We start from the raw sequence: 19,955 nt of genomic DNA, 5'->3' as shown, positions 1-19,955 counted from the left end.
GGTTCTCGCAATTACCTTGAGTTTAATTACGTCGGCTCATTAGTCGGGCTGTCTGGTGACTGCGGACGGGTTTAGTTCGACTCCCAGATCTGGCGAACGGTTATTATTAAATGCCAGTTTCCAAATTTCGTTTCCAGATTGGAAATTTGCCCAAAAACTTAGATAGAATCGCGTCATTTGCTTGGGTCTCGGTAGGGGAGAATCTATGATGTGATCTGAATATTTTACGAATAAGTTTTTCGCTTTGAGTTTAAATGCAAAAATTGCTGAATCTCTTATCTCCAAGCGCCATGATTAGACAATATTATTAAGTAGATACCTACTAGTAGACTGAATAGGTTGCTTATGGGCAGACGTGCTTCATCGTAGGCCGCATCATCACTTACCATCAGGCGAGATAGCGGCCAAACGTCGGCCCATTTAACATGGTTTTTCTATTTATAATTGCGAATGTTTGTGAGTATGTTTGTTGCACAATTTCGTCTAAACGGCTGAAGGGATCGGTATGAAATTTGGTACAGGGCAATATTTATCCCGCATTGCCATGCGGGCGAATCTACCTAGTTCAATTATAATTATAAAATGGGAACAGTTTTCTACAATAGTTATACCATTTTATTCCCAAATAAATAAAATAAAGTTTGCATGTCTAGATAAATAAGTGAAACTTGTTATTTTACTGCTGAACACGTGTTCTGGTTTCCATCGCGTCGCTGGGTCAGGCAAAAGGCTCTCCGATTCTTCGAATAGAAAATTCTCAGTATCGAGTTGAGGGACTCTGAATTTGTAATGAGACTCGTCCCCTTTTACTTTCGTGTAACTAATAACATATCTATGGAAATGGGGGTGTTTCTATGCTCTTTTGGGCCAACCCTTGGTGTGTAATAATAATTAGGGGTAATTTATAATTGTTGAAAGAAATTTTACCTAATTCAATCCTACTAGTATTGTAGTTGTAAAAGTATGTGTTGGTGAATAATCATGCTATGATGGCTAAATGTATCTGGAAGATTTTTGTCATAAAGCATTTAGGCTATTATCTGTAAAACATAGACTGCCGCACCTCAGAGATATTTAATGTTACTTAAAGTATTCCTTAGTAACGATTTTGTATCGAAAATAATTGCTAAGGACTGGGTTAAGTAACCATTAAATGACTCTGAGTACGACAGAGAGACTAGATTTTCTTGCTGATATTACGTTTCTGTGGCATAAATTACGACAAGAATACAAAGTTGCGGACAAACCTTATAATTTCTATCTTTATGATTGCCTTGACGGCATTTCAATAAAGTCCAATATCTAAATTAATTGAAATGAAATACTGTAACAAATTCGGTCATCATTATTTATTATTCGTACAAACAATGACGTCACCGTTTTTATTGGCCGCTGATAGTATATCGTTATCGGTCAATCTTACACAAACGTGCCCTGCCTTATTAATGGAACAACTTTTATCATTTCGGTAGATTTTTTATGCTATTTTTCCATTACACCGTAACGACCTAGTATGAGTATTCAATATTAATTTAATTAAGGGATAGGTGTTTGTGATCGTTCTTCTCTATACGAATCTACATTTTGGAAAAAGTATCTTAACTTCATTGAAGGAAAATTCTGTTTTGATGTTTCCAAAGAGCTTGTTTGTGGTTTAATTGAAATAAATGCTTTGGCTTTGATACGATTCTGGAGAGCGATATCCAAAATGTTTTCTTTTCTTTGTTATCTGGTTCCATATAATATTATATGAGGCGTGTGAAGTATTATTATAGGTCCTATATTCCAAAAGGTTCTATAATAAATATAATAATAGCACATGCTTTTAAAATTGCAATAGGGAGCCGGCCGATTCATTCAAACACCCCCAAGTTTGAAACGTTCGTTTCCCTATCACAATAGGGTCTGCTAATTAATGGTATGTGGGTGTAACTATACAGTAAGTGCACCCCTGTCTGCCTGTCTGGTCGGGGTATCCTTAATCCATACAAATTGTGAAATGAATCCCTGCGTCGCGTCTGTTCGGCAATTCGCAGTGATATTAAAAACTGCTCAACGGATTTTTATGCGGTTTTCGTTAGTGGATAAAGGTGTTATGTTAACAATACGTAAGAATGTTTAGTACGTAATAAAATTTTAGTTGAAGCTGGTAAAATTTCAAAGAGTATGTTTACAAATACTATCATAAGTAGTAAGTTCTTTTAAAGTCTATTCCAGTCATTCCACTAACGAGTTTATTATTTATGTTTTGAAACGAATGACGCATTACTCATTTACGTTTTTGACTTACGAATTCGTGATTCGCAGAAGTGGAACGCATAATCTAAACGGTATATGTCAGGACCTGAATTGTGATTGATAACGTACTGATTTTCGTGAATAGATCGTTATGCTTTATGTATTTAAATGAACTGGAGTCTTTGTTCCAAGAGGAGAGGCGAAAACTATAAAACACGAGGGTTAAATCTTTATATTTGGTATACCTAATACCATATATAAAGATTTACATTAACCTTGACATTAACCGCACTTGAAGATCTACAATACGTTATTAATTTTCTAATTCCACAAACTTCTTATGCATTCTTTGCGTACATACACCTAATCTTTGTTTCATATAACAGCGAAAACTTATTTCAACAAACAAAATCCCCAGTAATGTTTCCAGGAACACTCTACTCCGTCTAGTTTCGTATAAACGTAGATCTAAGGCTCTCAACACATCGAGGTCACGAGCCAATCACTTACCTGCCATGTTTGATGTCGGTTCAGTCAAAAAACCTCACTAATTTGTCCGTTTTGCGGCTTTTTTTTTGTTATTGTTGGACCTAACATATTTTAATTAACAGTTAGATTTGTAGATTGTAGATGACACACGATTCGTGTGGAACGCAGTGTAATGTGTTAAGGTTAATATACACCCAGTTTTCAATATGGCGGGTTTGTTTATATGAGTTGGTTCATGTAATCATTTCAAATAACTACTGCCTCGTTGCTCTGGTCTCAAGTGCGACTGCCGACAAGGAATATTGGGTACAACATTTTCAATTTTTCGAAAAAAAATCTCAGTGGTAACACGGAATCTGGAATTGTGCCCAGTATATGGCAATAGGCTCACCCCCTATTACATGGTACTTACATAAATTGTAAATAGTGGGTGTTCATTGTACAGTGCCATAAAAAAGTCTTGAATCTGAAATAAAGACGAACAAACCACACGCTTTCACACATACAATGTTAAGTAAGAAGAATACTTAGACAAGAAGATACAAGCTAGAATGTTCACATCAAGCCTACTCGAATACATGCCGTCATATGACAGTGAAGTATTCTCTGTTCCGTTGAAAGCAATCCATTCTGCGGCAGGCATCGTATCAATTTATCTGCACTGTAATACGTAGCTCATCCATCTATATCAACCGTTGTGTCATCGGTTATTTTCATATTTATGTCCATCCGTGTTTACCCCATTTTTTGTATTATTGGAACTTTAATTAGTAACCGCTAGATTTAATAATCGTCTGACTCACGACCACGAAGAATTGTCTTGTATACTATCTTGATTTGATTTCAATACTGAGAATTCTGTACATGACATCTTCCTTGGCGTACTGTATTGTACTGGCATAATCCACTTCTATTGTACTGAAAACTGTACAGTTTTACCTTATACACAGTTTTACATGTAAGGCCAAAACCGCCATACAATACCTTACGTGTATGACCGCCATTAAGGCATGCAGATAAAATAGTATGTTGTATACATTACATTTTACGAATACACCAGAAAAGGTATCTAAGCCTAAAATTAGTAATTTTGAATCTATTCTCACGGTTTACGTAAACCCTGTAAATTCAAATCCAATCTACATAAATTTCTAATGCCGCAAAAACTCGTCCAGGCCTTACCTAAACCAGGTAAATCCTTAATTAAAGAAAGGATTCAGTGAAATTACGGCTCAGCCTCGGATGCGAACCGGCGGACCGGAATATACTGAATACGCCAACTGTCACAACTGTACTGAAAGTAAATGGGTAGAAGTTTCGGTGTGACCGAAAAGATCTGATTTTTAGCTTACTGTAATAGTTATTTGGCATTCATTGACTTTATGATCATTTTAGCCAGTTATGAATCTATTATTTATTTGTTAATACTTTGACTGCCAACAAAATTCTGGTGAAGGCAAATCCTCCTCTAACGCCGGTCATTTTACCCCCACATGGCGGTGTTAATGTGTCATTAAGAAATTGTGTTATTAAATGAAGTGCATAATATAAAATACCTTCTACTTTGTATAACAATATTCATTGTTGTTAATTTTACTACAAATTAAAGAAAATTGTTCACAAAATGGGCTCTTTCTCGGTTCGAAATCAAAACTATTAATAACTTGATTCGAGTTATATGAATGTTAGATATTAAATGTTGACTACCATACCATGTTTTCTTCCCTATACCATTATTGTAAGGTATCTGAATGGATCTTCTTAACATTTCAACGCTATGGTGTCGAGAAATGGCTTTCCCCTATAGCTTCTATTTATATGTTGTTCTAATTAAAGGAACGTTGTTGTATTCTCCTTACGTGGCTTGTTTAATAATAATTTGTTGGGAATACTTGCCTTATATTATGTTTCGGGATCTCTTATGTATTGGTAATAAAACATTATGTAGGTATTTCGTTTAATACCGACTAGTGACTACTATCTCGTAACAGAAACACAGACGTCCATTTCACAATATTTTTATCAAGTTCTATTTTTGTTAATCGGCCCCCAGCCACGTGGTTTCCATGCAAAACATGAATGAACCGTATTAAAAATAAACTAAACCTACTTTTATATCGATAAACATTTCTTTCTAGAAGCATTACTTAGATTATACACACTGCTAAACATCCAACTACCTAAAACCAGTATAAAGGGACTGTCGAATCTGCTGAAAGATCATAAAAGCGAGACCATGATAAACTGGTTTTGTATAACTCTGTGTTGCTACACAGATGGATATTCTTGCTTAAAGGAATTCTCGTTTCGTTGGCTCAATCCGGTTTTTTCCAGTGTAGTGGGTTCCTTGTGCTTATGTGGTGTACAAAATCTTTTAAGGAGGTTGTATAGTCTGGGTTTTGTACCTAGAGTAAGACATCGATTTTCTTTAGCTAGTGTTTTTTGTTTGACAAGTTGACATTGAATTTGCCGCATACAATACTAATGAACTGCTGTAGGATGTAGGTACACTTGCTACGTTTTGCTTGACTTTATCATGTTTAGTTTAACGAGGAGGTTGTAATTACCTACTTTCACTCTTAAAAATACACTTTAATAACCTCAGACTTGAAAGTGACACAAAAAATTTTAACTTAAAAAGAAATGGAGTCATATTCCCAACACACATTCCTTTTGACTTCAGTCCGTGGAGTGCTAAGCAAAAAATCTTGAGTGGTTTCACTATAAGCGTCCATTTTTATACTCCACTTGAATCCGTACACTTTGAAATGTCTTGTGGTGTTATTTCACATTTGTTCAATGGAAAAAATGGTACTAAAAAGAGTGAAGAATTTATGTAACTGTCAAAAAAATGCACCAAACTTTGATCACAAATTTCTGAGAACTCGCTAGCAAGTTATTTAGAAAAACATTTATTAAAATTAGACTAATTTGTAACCGACAAAAATACACCACACAAATACTTAAATCACTTATACAGATACCAAAAAAATCCATATTTAACATAACCACATACGACGCGTAGCATGAAAACTATAATATAAAATGCACACATACAATTATCACAGGATTCAAACCAGAATTGTTCAAGTACGAGCCGAGTGTGAGCGCACAGCTGATACTAAATGTTTATCGTTGAATGAATATGAGTCAGAGCCGACTCACGTGGGCCGCTGCGTGTGTAGACGTACCAAAGATTAAATAAATTACAGATCAGCCACTCGCCGCGAGACTGGTTAAGGTTATCGTCGGGGTCGTCAGTTTTTTGAAGATTCCTTTTTTTGTTTGATAATTAATTTTAGTCGTTGCGTGGGTTGTATTCGGATAGGTATGAATTTTGATAATAATTTTATGGTTTTGAAAGGAAATGTAGAGACTGGACACTGTTTTGGAATATTTGTTTTGATTTGTTCAATCTGTACACCTTATTTTCTTCATCATAGCTAGGGGGTAAGAACATGTAAATTTCCTCATCAATGCCTTCCTGCAAGAAGGCTGTTAAGGCACCAATTTGGTGTATCTTAAGTCCATAGTTGCGAACAAGACCAATGAGGTATCTAATAGATGTATTATGGATCACTGGTGCATATACCTCATTGTAATCTATGCCTTTTAACTTGCTTTGTAGATTAGGCGTGTCAAAAACTCTTGTTCTTTTTACTAATACTACAATCGATTATATGCCACAATATTATTTATTTTGTATAGTTATTACATTAAAAAGTAATAAAACTTATCATTAGTTGTCACCATCACAATGATTTTAATCATTGATTAATTCATATAGTAATTATTATACGATTAATAAGGAAATCATTTAATTTCCTCTTGATTCAGTTGTTGTAAATGTGTTACTAAGCAGTTATAGGTAACAGAATAACTAACAAATCGTAGTAGGCATTGTTTCTAACCACAGTTTTATGATACATAGTTTAGTTTTAACTTGCGTTTGTGACATTATCCTGTGAAGCCCGCTTCCTATCACATAGTATTCATAACTATGTTTGTCTTATATCAGTCACAAGACATCCTCTGCTGAACATAGACCATAAGAGAGTCATACTTCTTCGGGAAATTGAAGCACGATTTCATTGTGCAAATATTAGGCATAAAAGTGCCATTCTGCGAAATAATCAGTAGTTAGTTTACCGAGCCGTGCTCGTTCCGAGTAACAATACGCGTTCTACCCAGCACCCCGCTGACGGCTGGTTGAAGGTTGCGAAATATAACAGTGAAGTTTCTCATTGTTACCGAATACACCTAAAATTGTTCTATTGTTAGTAATAATACACTTAGCTCTTTTATTTAGTCTTTTTGTACTTTCATAGCTTTAGTAAGACCATTGTTCGTAAACGCAATAGTTGGTTTGGTTTTTACATTTATCTTATTTAATTAGTAGTCGTAGTTTGCTTCCTAGTTTGTGGTGATTTGACCTCTAAGCTACTACCTCTTAATGATTTAGGTAGGTCAAGGAGTGACGTCAACATACTAAATAACACTCAATTTGTCTTTGATTTGGTCTCAAACAACGTGTGAGTTGTATTTGATCATTGGTCGCGGTTTTAGGATCAGGTTTAAATACAATGGAAGGTTTCTTTATAATATGGAAACATTAAGAGGAAAATTCACAAGTTTACGCGCTTTAAAAATGAATTATTTAAAGATTGATCAGTCACTTATGAGCTGGAGCGAACTTCAATGACATTTTAGAATGAATTTTCTTCATAAGAGAGAGAGAGAAAAGATTTTTGCAGCGAATAGACCCTGAAACTACGAATACCATTTTTAATCTGATATTCCTACACGATCGTATCTGCCTAGCCGCAAGCGGAAAGCTAGTTTCTGATTCCCAATATCCAATATAATACCAAAGGTATATTCCAAGTAAATATTTTTTGCTCAAGAATGCTATTCATTAAATATTTGGCAATCTGACAAGTTATCCACGGTATGTGTATTGCATTCTCATTCGATGTGTTTAAAATATAAAGATTCTGCACTATCTTAGCTTTTATTGATCTCATCTTTAGCTCGGGACGGAGTAAATGAACTGATTTATATTCAGTGCGAAACTTTTAATAAAACTAGTCTATTCATTTGACTTCGTTTTTCTTGAAATTGCTTTGAGATATTTTAAAGATTAAACTCCTTTATAGTTTCTGTGTTATAAGCGTTTGTCATGATGTTTTGGCGTTTTGTTATCATTAATCAGAAGACTTTTCATCAATATACTCCCACTAAAGGGGGGAAATTCCACTATCTATCCCCACGTTTGGCAAGCGATTTGGGGATTTAAATTTCCGTTCGTAACTAACTGACGTAAATAACTGATCATAGTTTTAGGATATATGGTACCTGTGTCTTGGTGCTGCGGTTTTACCGACTCGAAAAGCAGGAGAAAAAACGGGGTGGTTTTTAGTCACTAAGAGCTGTAAAATGATGTTCCCGTCTCAAAAAACGCATAAAAGGTACCTGTGTCTGATGTTTCGATTATTACCATGCTTGGCAGACGGATTAGAGATTGCAGTTAAATCATAGGATATTATGAGAATGTTGCTGCTCATTACTGCTAATCGATACAGTCATAAACCCGAGTCGTACTTTTCTCAAATATAAACATTTAACTAATATTACTCATATCAACATTAACTTGTAAATATTCAATAGATAGGTAGCGTGTTATTTTTTCCTTTTCTAGGAATATCATGTTAGTCATTCGTGTTGTTTTCTGTTTTATTTAGTCTGTTTCATCATCGCTATAGGTTGACGATACAGCCAAATTAATGTAGTATGGTGTCACCATGTCGAGTTAATATCAATTCAATGTTTAGGTATCCATTCATCCAATAACTATCATTTGTAACATAGGTGACTAGGAATGTATTTTAAAACCATAGTAAGTCTGTTTTTTATCAAGAGTGCAACCCGAGTTGCTTCCTATCCTGACTAAGGTTGCTTATCGGCAGTCGTGCTCCATCTTTGGCCACATCATCGTTTAGCTGATGGTGGCGAGATGTTGGTAAACGCGGACATTTAATATATGGGCGTTTCTCAAGAAACAGGTCCACTTTCATGCAAAATCTGTCTCATACAGTTGCTTGCTTATATCTTAAAATAACCTTAGTATCGTAATAGGCATCTACCTGGTCAATAAGAAGAAGTAATTTAACCGAACGTATTTCCTTTATTTTAGGATTTATTGAGCTTTTTCTGAAAAAATGACACAGGGGACTGTTGCCTATAACAGGGGATTGACTTTTGAAATAAAAATACCATTTTAATACAAAATGTAAGTCTTTTTATTATTAGAATATTAAAACAAACCTTAGGTATTAGGCTATTAAACATTAAATCAACAATATTAACTATAGTCTTTGTTTTTAACAGTCTTATTAATAATTTTACTCTTACAACAAATCAACTTGAGTATCACTTGATATCACAAAATTAAAATTATTAAGTGACTAAAACATAAAAGTCTTTCTCTGAATACTAATCAGTCTTATCATATCAATCATCTGTAATGAACATATTTAGATTTTTTTATATTAGATTCAACTGTTATTTTTGTTCAAAGACATTTACACATGAATCAAATTTGTAAAAAATTCGGTTACCTTTCATAAGCAAATTAGGATTAGGCAGTTTTTCTATGACTTGGTTCATTGCAACATCCGCCACATCCATTTGATCAATCCTAAATGTTTGACCTTTTTTATCACACAGTTTTAGAAAGGTGACACGCAGTTCATCCTCTTCTTCATCAATGATGTCAATAACGCTCACATATCTATATTCCATATTTTTGGCAGGTAATTTGACAAGGATGTAATCACCAGTGTTGAAAGCATTTCCTGTAGTAATACAACTAGGTCCAGCGTCATTCTCTGTTTCTGAGTCAGTGAACACATCTTCCACACGTAGTTTTTGCATATCTTCATACAATATTTTTCCTATCTTGAAATGTAGACAAGAATCATTTTCACAAAAGCAGCTGAGATGTCTCATCACAATTTCAATGGAATTTAGTTTTATACCCGAAGAATTATAGAATTTTCCAGTGACTTGATGCACTTTGAGGGTGCCGACAAAATTCTTTATCTTGGATCCTTCCTGTTCGATTTTAGCACTCATTTCTTGAATCGTGTCATCTTGTATAATACTTAAATTAATGGCAGGACATCTCGGTTTAATGGCATCCACAAACTTCTCTAGATTTTCGACATCACCTCCAGCAGCAACCACGGCATCTGCAGTCCTCTTGCAGGCAGCTCCTACACCATCCGGTGCGCCTTTGCCGTGACCGCTCTCCGTATAATTCCAGGTGAACTTTTGCACAAGTGGAAATCGCTCGGGGATTTTATTAGCCATAATGTAAAACATCGTTTTATTCCTGTATTGGGTTACAGGACCATCACTCAAAAAATGCAGGGTTTTGATTTCGGGTGGCAAATCATCAAAAATTGGCATCAGATGAGCCCAAATCGCAGCGGGAGAGTGAGATACATTTGTAGAGATTGTGCAGTAACTTTTTATTTTATCTTTCAGGTATACTACAACCGTGTGTAGACTAATCTGTGTACGTGACCCGCCGAAATGGAAAGCCTGAATTTCTTGGGCGTATTTTGTTACATAATTTTCTGAGAAATCTACATGAATTAGTACATCTTCTTCTGTCAGTGAGTTTTTAAGTTGCTTTATTGAATCGAACTGGTGTAAAATATTTCTTTCGTGGCGAAATAATTTCTCTAGATCTTCATGTAATTCTGTGATCAGGTAGCGAGGATTTACATCAAGAGACTTCTTAATGTGTTTGGTTACTCGGCGAGTGTTTTTGGATTTCGGGTCAATGAATTCTGCTTTTTCAGCTATCCATTTTTTATAAATGATTGACTTCTTGTCGTTGAATTCCTTGTAAGAAGGAGTCTTATTAAGACATTTCTGACATTCTCTGGAAATACACTGCTCATTGTATCGGTCACAACACAGTTCCTGAAGCAGTTTTTGATAGCTATTATAATTCAGTATTTTGCCATTATGTAGAGCTGTTAATTTTAGGTCTATATTTGCATGTGTAATGCACAAACAAGTATCACGCTGATCTACTTTGGGCTTCACAATCCAAAATGGTCTGAGTCTGCAAAAGGTTTGATAACTTAGTTTGAATTGGCTCTTCTGTTTCTGATATTTGCTGTATAGGCCGACTAATGAATCAAGCATGTATCTCTTTTGTTTCCGGGTCCCCTTTCTAGTGATAAACTCTTTCTTTCCTGCTCCTAGTCTACTGTTAGAATCATCTTCGAAGAAATTTGCAACTGCTTTTAAAACTTCATCGGATACTTTCGTTTTTCCTGCCAGTCTTCCAGTAACTTTTGACTTTTTTATTCGTCTGAGGGTTATCACAGCATTGTTATCCATTCGCCATAGTTTATATTTATCAACCATCGATCCTGAAACTACTTTTGCTAGCATTCTCTTTTCTCTTACAGTATTCAAATTAGACAAATTTTCTCGTAATTGCTCTTTTAATACTTCACCAAAAAGCGCCTTTTTTACCACTTCTCTTCTGGTTTCTGGATTATCTATCATTTTCTGTAACTTAGTGTTAGGAGTATCTTTAGGTTTTGGTTTTGTTCTCTCCGTCAATCTTGTTAAACGTTTCTTATATTTAAATAGTTTTTTCTTTAGTTTATTAATTTCATCATCTTTTTTCTTATTTATCCGGTATCTCAGTGCTTTGTTTCTGTTCTTCCTTTTTTGAATCTTGTCAGCAACATCGCGTCCAGGTGTTGGCATTCGCAATGAATCTGATACACCAGTCTCTGGAGTATTTTCCCTCATGAATGCTGTAGCAATGTTTTTCAATTGTTTTTTCTTATTACGGTAGTTGCTGCAATGCTCTCTCCACTTCTTTTTTGCTTCGCGGTGTTCACGAGGTGTCATATTGTCAACAAGCTTCCTAGTTCCCTTTTCTTTTTTCTTAAGGTATTTAAGACGTTCCTTCTCTTTAAGTGCTTCCCGTTTTTGCGGATCGTTTTTCATACACTCATATCTTTTTCGCTCAGCTTCTCTTTTTCTTTGCAAAATCTCTTCCCTAGAAAGCTTTTTCTTCCTCGGCGCCATACCGTACACCCAAAACACACGAAAAATACCTACAACAAAGAAAAACATAATGAATGACAGTCCCTTGGAAGAATAAACAGTCCCCTGTCGTGTGGTAGGGCAGGGGACTGTCGCCAGGGGACTGTTTTTTATTGTTTTATTCAGAGGTAGTGTAAAAAGTAATTCAGTCACGTTATTTCACTTTACTTGGAAATCATATATATTTTAAAACAATATTAACTACATAAGGTATCATTAAATCGAATAAAAATAAGTGATAAAATATCCTTACCAGAGGACTGTTGGATTTGAGGTTATGGCGCGTGCTTCGCAGATGGACGCGTGTACGGCACTAAATAAAATGGCGCCCGAAAGCTAATGGCGGCATCTGAGCAAACTTCAGATCGGTTGCGTTTCGTTACGCTCAAGTAGAACATATTTTAACCTTTTGGAAAAAGAGGCGCGTAATTTAAAATATGCACAGGGGAATGTTCACGAAATACGGAGACACATTTTAATGTTATTTTTTAATTATTCCAAATAATGTTTGTAAAAAAATAAGCATCTCTCCTGAACGATTGCTTAATGTTGTTTGAATAATTTAACAAGTTATTTGTTTTTTACAGATATTGTCATAACTACTTTTCCTTTAAGTGACTTTTCTGTTTTGGAGACACCCCAGGGGACTGGTTTTTGAGTGCTTTAAAATTTTTAAATATACATTAAAAATTGTTTTAATAATGATTTACTGCCAGCAGAGATAAATCAGGGCATTATCTTTTAGATTTACTACGACTTATTACATAATCTATACCTATTATGAAAATATTGCTCTGAGACAGCGAGTGGACAAGTTTCTGGAGAAACACCCATAAATTTAAATAATGACTGAACCAATTTCGGAAGAGCATTATAACATAAAAGAACTTGAAAAATTCACCGCGAAAATTACGAAATGGCTCCCATAGGAAACTGGTTTGATATTTTACGAACGGAACACGGAGAGTTAAAAAAGACCATAAATTTCCGAAGCTAGGTTTAAAGTCACTAAAGTAAAAACACTAAATTACACGAGATTAATAAACACTAAAAGTGAATTGGGCAGTTATGAAATATTATTACGTTCATTGAAATTCTGGCCGCTAGCCAGTTTGAGCTGGTTGGATCTGGTTACGTGTGGAGGCGTTTTTAGACGCCAATGATCAGTTTGTACTACACAATGGAAATTGAAAATCATTTTCATTGTTGTATTGTCCTTTTAGAATTCGATAGGCTTCGTCAAGGTCACCTACTGGCTCAAGGTACGTCGTCACGTCTTGATATGGTAGTTCCTGTGTTAATTGTCGTGTATTATTGTGTTATGGCCACGAAATAGTATTAAAAAGATAGCTTGAGCGTTAAGTATTCATACAATTTATCTCTAGCGACGCTTTTGATTGTCTGTTATTGGTTATTCTCTCATCTATTGAGTTTCTAATAGGCCATCTTATTAGGTCATTAGGTATTATATTATTTACCTGGATCTGTCTGGATTTGTAGAAAGATGCTCTCCCTCTATTACATATGTGGTGACAGATGACAGAGGTCGCACATAGACTATCGATGAGCAAATCAACGGATGACGTCATAAATCCTACATGGCACACAAAGTTTACATGCTAATAAACATGGATAGAAAATCGCAACGAATAGTTAGGCAGAAAGCCCGCCAGACGCGTTCACCTCGCCTGGTCGGATGTTCCTCCTTTTCTTAAGGAACTTTAGTCATTGTTCCCTAAACATGAGACTTTGAACATAGTAATATAAGCTCATGTTTTAATCTGTGTCTACTTAATTCTTATAATGGCTTAAGTGATGAAATAGATGATCCATTACTATTTTGCAAAGTTTCATTAATTTAACATCTTATTAATTACGCAGTCTAGCCGTTTTTAATACAATTAAGACTTAAAACCCTTTCTTACTGATTAAGTAATAAATGTATTCTCAACGAAATACGCCTTCAAACTAAGTAATAAGGTTCTTAAACATAGTTGAGGAGTTAAATTGTTTGCTTAACCACTATTTGTGGGTGAGTGAAGACACTGTTACGAAAATGTTGAAATTTCATGAGAGGCGACGGTTCTCTGGTTTCGCCTACGTGTAACGTGATTAGTTTTATTATGTTTTAGCTTTTGCCCGTGGCTTCACACGCTTTAATTATTATACAAAGGTTTTTTTTGATCACTTTATCTATTGGAAAAACGAAATTGCATCAAAATCCGTTGCACTGTTTTAAAGATCTGATTAGCGGGCCTCCGGCTCGAAAAGCAGGAGTAGGAACGGGGTGGATTTTAGTTAGTAAGAGACTGACACTCCCTCTCGCCTCGCCCAAGGCGGGAGATGTCATTGAATGATTTCCTCCCCTCAAAAAAAGTATACATAGGGACAGAGCGCGACTTTGTTTTATACTATACCTATGTAGTAATGGTTAAAATATTATAATATTATGTAGTACTAGGTAGGTTAAAACGTTTATGTGGGAGTCACGTCACGATTTGGACATCATTATTGTTGGTGAAGTAATACGTAGGTTTGAACTAAGTACAAATTAAAATGTATTTTAAGAATGACTATGTACCTATTTATAAAATACTTCGTAATATTTACAAAAGCGTTTAGGGAACTTTATTACAAAAGTAAACACATTTCGTCTGACATAACAGTGACGTAACAGATCGATTGCATGATATGTTTGACCATCGATATAGCCCTTGCCGTTGCGAAATATATAACCATGAGAGAGCTATGATTGCATTGTCTCTTCGTTTGTTACGAAAACATAATAATACTTCTACATCATGATGTCAAAAACAAGTGTTTATTTAATATTTTCTCTTTCTTGAGGGTTTCCTAGTTTGGTTTCAAGTCCAGAGGTTTTTAGTTAGTAAGAGCCTGATATTCCTTCTCGCCTCACTCAAGGCGGGAGAAGACACTGGATGATTTTGTCCTAGGACATTTGGATATTTTTTCAGTCGTGCGTTATACTTATTTGTATGTTAATTTACGCTCCTCTTTAACAGTCCTTATGTTCAGAGTTCTTGGTATTGGTAATGACGGTGCATTTGAAATGTTTCTTAATACTTTAACTGCCAACAAAAATCTGTTGAAGGCAAATCCTCCGCTAGCGTTTGTAATTTTTGCAATTCATGGCGGTTAATGTGTTAAGATTCCATTTAACTATTTATTTGTACACTGAAGTTGATATCACTTCCCCACAATTGTGCACCATCAGTCAGTCTTGTCTAAACACCCACCAGCTAGTTTCCATCCACTGCTGGACATAAAAGCCTCAAATATCACATCACTGAACCCAATCTTCAGCAGTTCGCATCCAATATAGTAACAATAGTGCAGTTCGATACTACTCCTGTACATACAGCTACAGATTAAGCTATACAATACCAGTATATCATGGTCTCGCTTTGTATAATCTTTCCGCACATTCGAAGGTCAGTTTATACTGGTTTCGCATAGTTTTATGTACATCCATATGTACAATCTCTTTCATAGAGCTCCTCTATTAAAATACAATAGGCTATTCGCCAAGTGCATTTTATAATTCTTACAATGTATAATGTATCTTTTGTTGCACTATTTATAACCCTAGTACTACTTCTAGTACTCTCTTGTTCTTTTATCTCTACCTGTAAAAAGTTTGAGTGTCCTTGTAACAGCTGATGAAAGTTTTACGATAGAATTTTCTACAAAAGTACTCATCTGGAATTTTCTTTAAGTACCTTGACATTTCAAGTTTATAGTTGTTTCCGCCGGAGCGGACTACTAGCAGGTTTACTGGGGCTCCGGCGCGAAAAGCAGGAGTAGGAACGGGGTGGTTTTTAGTTAATAATAGTCTGACACTCCCTTGCGTCGTCCAAGGCGAGAGAATTTATTGGATGATTTTCCACCCTTAAAAAAATTAGTTTCCTAATACTTTTCTTTTTAACAAAACGTAAACTGTATTTCTATATGATTATCTAACCTCACGTTTCGAAAGAAAACTCTGGTAATAATTAACATTAATTTTATCGTAGCATGTTCTAGAAAAGTATCTTCGTTAGAAGCTCAATCTTATTGCATCAAATCCCATAATATTACGCCATATATAGAAGTAATATACCATCAAATATATTAACGAATTCCATTAAATAACATTAACATAAAACATGGCCAGGTTTTAAGTATAACGTTGATAAAAAAGAAAAGCCAAAACAGGTTTTATGTTTTAAAATATCACGTAAAATTTATGAGTGCGTGTGGCTTTAGATTGTACCTACGCGAAATTATGTAATGTAGATTGTAGACGGGTTTTTATGAATTTTTCAGTCTCTTTTTTATGATTATTTGGCTCTTGATAGATAGTTACTGCTTTTTTATAGGTGTACTATAGAGCTAGGGTGTGTTAGCCCTTTTAATTAATCTAGTGTAGATATGTAGTGCTTTATGTTACATTTACTATTCTGGAAGTAAGATTTTCGAAAGTTATCTTTTATTAACTAAAAATCATGGTTTACTCACGTAAATTAATGGAGAAAAGCTCTACTAGTTTCGAGTCACAGAGGGACTCTTCACTATGAACAGCGTGCGCGACGTCGTGCAGCCTACAGTAAGCGAGATTTTTAATTAATTTAGTATGTCCCACAAAAGTTATTATAAAAAGTAATCTTGTAGTCGAAACGTTCATGACCAATTTACTAGTCAAATCAATTCAGTTAACTATTCAATATGTCTTTATAACGCACTAACAATCTGTACTGGAATTAGAACTCCGATTTTTACCTCGTAAAACAAATTCGAAAGGATTTTTCAACAAATACAACGCATTTTACACCCCTCGTAACAGATTTCCACTTCAAACGACAGCGTAGATGCACACAATCAAGCTGCATGGGGAGCCATTAGATAAATTGACAGAATGTTATCGATAGAATCGCTGCACTGCAGACACGTGGCTATGTCCAGTCTACTATGTGATTTGTATCAAGATAGCTTTTATAAAAATTCCCATGTTTGTTCAGAGCATTTCCAATTATTTCTTGGGTATAGTAAAATTGACTAACCGCTGTACTTATGTTATTGAGTCATATTTCCTTACTAGCTGCTTCCGCGCGGTTTCACCCGCTCTGCTTGGATCCTTTTGGTCAAAGCGTGATGTTTTATAGCCTATAGCCTTCCTCAATAAATGCACTATTCAACACAAAAAGAATTATTCAAATCGGACCGGTAGTTCCTGCGAGTAGCGCGTTCAAACAAAGAAACAAATTAACTCTTCAGCTTTATAATATTAGTATAGATTCATGATTCCTTAACCCAGTCCTTAGCAATTGTTTTCGGTACAAAATCGTTACTAAGGAATAGTTTAAGTACATTGTCTCTCTGAATGCGGCAGTTATTCGTCTACTCGCGGGTGAAAAACTCGCGCGTGTATCCGAGTTGGCACACTCCTATTTTACCTAATTTTGCTGTCGTCAACTCGCTCGAATATGAAACTGACGTATTTATGCACAGATACCAACAAAAACATTTCGTAAAATGTAATAATATATGGGTATTATTTTCCGAAACATTTTCATTCCAGATTTCTAGGAATATCTTAAAACAAATAGATAGCTTAAGTATCTCATAAGTCTTTATATCATCTTCACATAGTTATTTAAGAGTTATTTTCCAGTAAATTCTAACTTAAAAGTCATTTAGAAGTTCTTTGGAATAAGTTTAATTCGTTATAATTTAAGTTTTAAAGTTTTAAGCTGATAAACTATTTAGGTAATTACTTTGTTAGACGCTTTAGTGAACAATCAGTATCATATTTCTTAATTTTTTTTTTGAAGCAATATGTCTGTAGCTGTTTAAGTAAACCATATGTTTTTGCATAACGAAGTAAATAACGCACTTACGTTGATGTTCTTCAACAGTGATGATATATTTTCGTGGATAGATGTTTTTGTTTTCCCTAGCATAATAATGCCATGTATTTTCCTTGTGATAAACTGTGAATACAACCTTCTGCTGTAAAAATATATACATAGAACGTACAACAATCTATTTTAGTTCTTAGTAAATAGATTTTAAAACTAAATAACAAAGGAAAATACCAATATTTTACCTTACGTAATGCGGTTATGCTACAGTAAAACGAAACGCGGAAAATTCCCAAAAGTATCAAAATACCTTTCATCTAGAAACACGATAGTCTAGTTCGAAACTAGACCGAAACTAGGTTCATTAAGTTAAATAAGAGAAATATTTTCGCCGAAAACATTCCGGTAGTTATATTCCCGTCCCGTGAAACATTTCACTCTGCGACTACGTATAATGGTATCCGGGGAATGTGCTTTCGCATTGGGAGGGGGGACATTCAAATTGTTTTCACAAACAAAAGGGGAGATGATGACAACGTGAGCGATGTGGTTGCACATATAGCTATATAAAACCAGTATAAACTGAACGTCGAATTTATGAAAGGATCATAGAAAGCGAGACCGTGATAAACTGGTTTTTTGAACATAGTGACAGCCATGACAGTTGAATTGTAATGTGTAGTTGCCACTGAATGGAATACTAAAAACGTTCCACTCGTAAAATGTAGGGAAATACTTTATTTAGTGAATAAACACGTCGAAGTAGAGATGTTTCTGACCCGTGTACAACTGTACAGTAGCCGTCGATAAATGGTGCACATCGACCTTTTAGAAAGAGACAATCGGCCAACGGATCACCTGATGGTAAGCAATTGCCGCTGCCCATGGACACCCGAAACACCAGAGGCGTTACACGTGCGTTGCCGGCTTTTAGGGGTTAGGAATTTAAGGGTTGTTGGGGAATCGGGGACTAGGAAGATTAGAAATGGGGGTAATTGGGCCTCTTGTAACCTCAGTCACACAAAGTAAGCCGCTAGATCAATTCGACCACTCTCTAGAATAAGAACAGTAGGTACACAAAATTATTTCTAAAGTCGATGTGCAATATTTATTGCCAGATATTGTAGAGATCTTTCTCACTTGTACGTAGATATGTATGTTCTATTCATAACTATTAAACTGCTTGTCATAATTTGATAAACGAGCTATTGTTGGTAGCATAATGATTGAGTAGTTAACAATGTATTGTATTGATAGAAAGCGAATAGATGTTTCGAAGAGATTCTAAATTGTTGGCTACTTATGGAGCATCAACATCATCATCATTCCTATCAGTTTATTATATTCACTACTGCACGTAAGTCTCTATTGTTTTTCGATTTTTTTCTTAGTGATAGCACCGATTTTGGAAAGGTGCTCGGTGTATGACAGTCCCACACCCATGTTTTTTAGGGGGAATGTCATCCAATGGTTTCTCCCGCCTTGGGCGAGGCGAGAGGAAGTGTCAGACTATTACTGACTCTAAAAACCACCCCGTTCCTACTCCTGCTCGTTGAGCCAGACCCCGGTAAACCCGCTAGGTAGTTCACAGCTTCGGGTCGGAGCCTCACCTCCTATTACGTGGTATTCATAACGTATGTTTGCTGAAAAGTAGACGTTATTTTATAAATGACTTCTACTCTGTCTACTTATTTAGGGATTACGTTGCGTGCCATTATATTGTGTTCTATTACCGCTATTTTATTGTATGAATTAAAATTAATGTGTTCGTTGTTTGTTTACAGGTAAGTACCATGCTGATTAGGGGCCGTTCAAGTATTACGTAAGCAGATTTATTGCAATTATTTAACGCAACCTTCCCCCTTGTCAGCAAAAGTAAGCAAAGCTCTTACCCCCTCCCCCCATGCTTACGTAAACATTTGTCAATTAATGTATTGTTTTTTTAATTTTATAATGTTATAATTATAATTTGAAAAATAAGAAAATAGATTTAGGATAGAGATTATATTTTACTGAAACGGTATTCAACATAGAGTAAAGGACAAAAATATTATATCTTACTAACATAACAAACTTATTTTAAATTTTTGGTACATATATTAAATTCAAATTAACAGTCTTCAGTCCATGAAACCCGAATCCATGATTCTAAGTTTTCGATGACATTGGATTGCTTCGATTGCTGCTCAGTGTTGTGAGTCTGCTCGCTTTCATCCGATTTTGGAA

At 35.2% G+C, this 19,955-nt stretch overlaps 2 protein-coding genes across 2 annotated transcripts in view; one reads left to right on the top strand and one right to left on the bottom strand.

The window, feature by feature from the left end:
- The window catches only part of LOC118279527 (uncharacterized), a 165,898-nt gene that overhangs the window by 18,406 nt on the left and 127,537 nt on the right, over window positions 1–19,955 (top strand). The window lies entirely within an intron of this gene.
- LOC118278183 (uncharacterized) lies at window positions 9,003–12,703 on the bottom strand. The gene is made up of 2 exons (XM_035597286.2): window positions 12,122–12,703; window positions 9,003–11,879 (listed from the first exon to the last, which is right to left on the bottom strand). Exon 2 carries the CDS (start codon window positions 11,848–11,850, stop codon window positions 9,289–9,291), a length of 2,562 nt encoding a protein of 853 aa, XP_035453179.2. The 5' UTR covers window positions 11,851–11,879; window positions 12,122–12,703; the 3' UTR covers window positions 9,003–9,288.

Source organism: Spodoptera frugiperda, chromosome 22 (genome assembly GCF_023101765.2).
Source record: "Spodoptera frugiperda isolate SF20-4 chromosome 22, AGI-APGP_CSIRO_Sfru_2.0, whole genome shotgun sequence".
Lineage (NCBI taxonomy): Eukaryota > Metazoa > Arthropoda > Insecta > Lepidoptera > Noctuidae > Spodoptera > Spodoptera frugiperda.
The sequence above is the reverse complement of the archived record's forward strand: the minus strand, read 5'-3'. Positions and strand labels throughout refer to the sequence as shown.